The following is a 5,000-nucleotide window of genomic DNA, read 5'->3' as shown; positions in this document are numbered from 1 at the left end:
ATTCTACTACCAAGGATTCTTACACCAAGGATTCTACTACCAAGGATTCTACTACCAAGGATTCTAACTACCAAGGATTCTACTACCAAGGATTCTACTACCAAGGATTCTACTACCAAGGATTCTTACACCAAGGATTCTACTACCAAGGATTCTACTACCAAGGATTCTAACTACCAAGGATTCTACTACCAAGGATTCTACTACCAAGGATTCTACTACCAAGGATTCTTACTACCAAGGATTCTACTACCAAGGATTCTACTACCAAGGATTCTACTACCAAGGATTCTTACTACCAAGGATTCTACTACCAAGGATTCTACTACCAAGGATTCTACTACCAAGGATTCTTACTACCAAGGATTCTACTACCAAGGATTCTTACTACCAAGGATTCTACTACCAAGGATTTTTACTGCCAAGGATTCTACTACCAAGGATTCTACTACCAAGGATTCTACTACCAAGGATTCTTACTACCAAGGATTCTACTACCAAGGATTCTAACTACCAAGGATTCTACTACCAAGGATTCTTACTGCCAAGGATTCTACTACCAAGGATTCTACTACCAAGGATTCTACTACCAAGGATTCTTACTACCAAGGATTCTACTACCAAGGATTCTTACTGCCAAGGATTCTACTACCAAGGATTCTTACTACCAAGGATTCTACTACCAAGGACTCTACTACCAAGGATTCTACTACCAAGGATTCTACTACCAATGATTCTTACTACCAAGGATTCTACTACCAAGGATTCTACTACCAAGGATTTTTACTGCCAAGGATTCTACTACCAAGGATTCTACTACCAAGGATTCTACTACCAAGGATTCTACTACCAATGATTCTTACTACCAAGGATTCTACTACCAATGATTCTTACTACCAAGGATTCTACTACCAAGGATTCTACTACCAAGGATTCTACTACCAAGGATTCTTACTACCAAGGATTCTACTACCAAGGATTCTACTACCAAGGATTCTACTACCAAGGATTCTTACTACCAAGGATTCTACTACCAAGGATTCTTATTACCAAGGATTCTACTACCAAGGATTCTACTACCAAGGATTCTAACTACCAAGGATTCTTACTGCCAAGGATTATACTACCAAGGATTATACTACCAAGGATTCTACTACCAAGGATTCTACTACCAAGGATTCTTACTACCAAGGATTCTACTACCAAGGATTCTACTACCAAGGATTCTTACTGCCAAGGATTCTACTACCAAGGATTCTTACTACCAAGGATTCTACTACCAAGGACTCTACTACCAAGGATTCTTACTACCAAGGATTCTAACTACCAAGGATTCTTACTGCCCAAGCCCCATCCTGTGACCTAAGTGGCATGCACCAGATGCTCAGCATGCTCTGCTCTAATGGTCTGAAACTAAACCACACAAATAACAACACTGGACACTATGGAACACAAAGCTTTGACTATCTCATCCTGGAATATCCAAGGCCTGAGGTCATCTGCCTTTGGCCTAAAGAGCAGGAACCTGGACTTCATCAAAGAAATTGGAAATACAGACGTTGTCATCCTACAAGAAACATGGTATAAAGGAGATGGACCCACTGGTTGTCCTCTAGGTTACAGAGAGCTGGTAGTCCCATCCACCACACTACCAGGTGGGTGGTATAGAGGAGATGGACCCACTGGTTGTCCTCTAGGTTACAGAGAGCTGGTAGTCCCATCCACCACACTACCAGGTGGGTGGTATAGAGGAGACCCACTGGTTGCCCTCTAGGTTACAGAGAGCTGGTAGTCCCATCCGCCAAACTACCAGGTGTGAAACAGGGAAACTAGTCATCTCTGTATAACTGTCGCAGGACCCACTGGTGTATGCTTATTTATAAAACCCTCTTAGGCCTCCCTCCCCCCTATCTGTGATACCTACTGCAGCCCTCATCCTCCACATACAACACCCGTTCTGCCAGTCACATTCTGTTAAAGGTCCCCAAAGCACACACATCCCTGGGTCACTACTCTTTTCAGTTCGCTGCGACTGGAACGAGCTGCAACAAACACTCAAACTGGACAGTTTTATCTCCATCTCTTCATTCACAGACTCAATCATGGACACTCTTACTGACAGTTGTGGCTGCTTCATCTGATGTATTGTTGTTTCTACCTTCTTGTCTTTGTTTTGTTGTCTGTACCCAATAATGTTTGTACCATGTTTTGTGCTGCTACCATGTTGTGTTGCTACCATGTTGTTGTCATGTTGTGTTGCTACCATGCTGTGTTGTTGTCTTAGGTCTCTCTTTATGTAGTGTTGTGTTGTCTCTCTTGTCGTGATGTGTGTTTTGTCCCATATTTAATATATATATATATAGATATACAGTATTTAATTTTTTCAATCCCAGCCCCCGTCCCCGCAGGAGGCCTTTTGCCTTTTGGTAGGCCGTCACTGTATATAATAATTTGTTCTTAACTGACTTTCCTAGTTAAATAAATGTTAAATAAAATGTTAAAAAATTAAAATGTAAAACATGTCTACTCCCCCATAGCTGTGCTCTAGCTCGGCTTCCTGAACTCGCTAGGAACGCTTTTATCTCATATTCATCTTGTCCATCTATGACAAACTGAAAGGGTTTTTGTAAAAAAAAAATATATATATGAATTATTTTAGATTAATGGCTGTAAATAGTCGGAAGAGCGAATTAAATAGTAGACATCTCAGCTTCAAGTGGTTCCAGGTTTCACATCCGCCATCACACAGGCTAAACAATACTAGCGTGTCCTTGGGAACGAGTCGCTCAATGCAAGTCATTTTGATCTACGTTGTCCACAGATTTATAACAACCACGCAGGTTTATAAACAGGGCACCTAACAATTAACAAAAACACACACTTCTTGTTTTCATGACATTTCTGGACCTTTTGGAATGTAACATTTTTTACTATTACAAATCCTATTTTCCCCTAACCCTTAACCCCTAACCCTTAAACCCTAACCCCAAAACCCAAAACCTAACCCTTAACCCCTAACCCTTAAACCCTAACCCTCAATCTAACCCCAAAACCCTAAACCTAACCCTTAACCCCTAACCCTTAAACCCTAACCCTCAATCTAACCCCAAAACCCTAAACCTAACCCTTAACCCCTAACCCCTAACCCTCAATCTAACCCCAAAACCCAAAACCTAACCCTTAACCCCTAACCCTTAAACCCTAACCCTCAATCTAACCCCAAAACCCTAAACCTAACCCTTAACCCCTAACCCTTAAACCCTAACCCTCAATCTAACCCCAAAACCCTAAACCTAACCCTTAACCCCTAACCCTTAAACCCTAACCCTCAATCTAACCCCAAAACCCAAAAGCTAACCCTTAACCCCTAACCCTTAAACCCTAACCCTCAATCTAACCCCAAAACCCTAAACCTAACCCTTAACCCCTAACCCTTAAACCCTAACCCTCAATCTAACCCCAAAACCCTAAACCTAACCCTTAACCCCTAACCCTTAAACCCTAACCCTCAATCTAACCCCAAAACCCAAAACCTAACCCTTAACCCCTAACCCCTAACCCTCAATCTTACCCCAAAACCCAAAACCTAACCCTTAACCCCTAACCCTTAACCCTCAATCTAACCCCAAAACCCTAACCCTTAACCCTTAACACTTAACCCCTAACCCTAAACCTTAACCCCTAACCCTCAATCTAACCCTTAACCCTTAACCTATCCCTTAACCCTTAACCCCTAACCCTTAACCCTCAATCTAACCCTTAACCCCTAAACCCTTAACCCCTAAACCCTTAACCCCTAAACCCTTAAGCTTAAAATATCATTTGAACTAAATTCAGGACCTGAAAAAAGTTCTGACTTCTAAAACAGTTCCTGTCAGGACATTAAGGTGAAATGTTAAACACACACACACACACACACCCACACACACACAGAACACACACACACACACACACACACACACACACACACACACACACACACACACACACACACACACACACACACACACACACTAACCGTATAGAAGGCAAAGGCTGCCAGTATCAGCCCCAGGACAGTTTTCCTCCTCCTTGGTGACGTGGTGAACAACAGATACACGCCCTGAAACCGACCAATCAGGGCTTCTCGTTGGGGAAAGCGGGCTGAGCCTGCACCAAAAGGTTTCGGTGATGATGATGGTGACGAAGATGAGTCTGCGTGTGAGGGTCTCTCCACAGTCTCCTGCAGTACCCATGCTGTGTATACCAGGTTGATCAGGTGGAGTAAGGCTGCTGTGATGAACGGCCAGGTAAACCCTGCCGTCTGAATATAGAACCCAGTGCACAGAGAGGCTAGCCCTGACAACACACCTAGCAACATCTCCAAGGCTGCCATACGCACTGTACGACCCCCACCCTTACCCCAGTCTCTCTCTCTACTCCCTCCATCTCTCCCTCCGTCTCTCTGTCCATTGCTCCCTCCATCTCTCCCTCCGTCTCCCTGTCCATTGCTCTCTCCATCTCTCCCTCTGTCTCTCTCTCCATCTCTCCTTTCGTCTCCCTCTCCACTCCCACCACTCATACCCCGATTTCTACAGTCATCTCTTCCCCCACCCCCACTTCCCTCACATTGGTAACTCCCCCCATCTCTAGCCCCAATCCCAACAATATTCATACTCCCACCCCCTTCCTCACACAAATATTTAACCCTACCCCCACCCCCCTCCACCCCCTCCCCCCCCTCACATAGGTCAGCTATATAAGCAAAACTTCCCCCCAGTAGAGCAGTGGGCCCCCCCATTACCCCAGCCAGGAACGAGGCCCCTAGCAGGTAACCCAGGCTGAGGGAGAGATGAGACACGGTTGCATAGCACAGAGCAAATAACAGCTCGCCCACCAGTGGGGGCACTAGAGCTACCTAGAGATGGAGGGATGAGGGATGGAGAGAGACAGAAGAAGAGAGAGGGGGGAGAGAGACATTGATAACATACCAATTAGTATCCTCACACACACACACACAC

General features: G+C 44.4%; 2 protein-coding genes across 2 annotated transcripts in view; both read right to left on the bottom strand.

Annotated features, from left to right (window-relative positions):
* Positions 1–4,629, bottom strand: part of LOC106563928 (lysosomal proton-coupled steroid conjugate and bile acid symporter SLC46A3) — a 19,357-nt gene extending 14,728 nt beyond the window's left edge. The window contains exon 1 of the mRNA XM_082958337.1: positions 4,019–4,629. The gene's annotated coding sequence lies outside the window, so the exon portion shown is untranslated. The remainder of the gene's footprint in view (positions 1–4,018) is intronic.
* LOC123725118 (lysosomal proton-coupled steroid conjugate and bile acid symporter SLC46A3) overlaps positions 1–5,000 on the bottom strand; it is an 8,765-nt gene that overhangs the window by 663 nt on the left and 3,102 nt on the right. Inside the window, exons 3-4 of the mRNA XM_082957593.1 lie at positions 4,726–4,897; positions 4,019–4,149 (exon numbers count right to left, since the gene is read on the bottom strand). Coding sequence (XP_082813719.1) covers positions 4,019–4,149; positions 4,726–4,897 — 303 coding nt within the window. The remainder of the gene's footprint in view (positions 1–4,018; positions 4,150–4,725; positions 4,898–5,000) is intronic.

Source organism: Salmo salar, chromosome 11 (genome assembly GCF_965601325.2).
Source record: "Salmo salar chromosome 11, fSalSal1, whole genome shotgun sequence".
In the NCBI taxonomy this organism is placed as follows: domain Eukaryota; kingdom Metazoa; phylum Chordata; class Actinopteri; order Salmoniformes; family Salmonidae; genus Salmo; species Salmo salar.
This window is presented reverse-complemented; position numbering and strand designations above follow the sequence as displayed.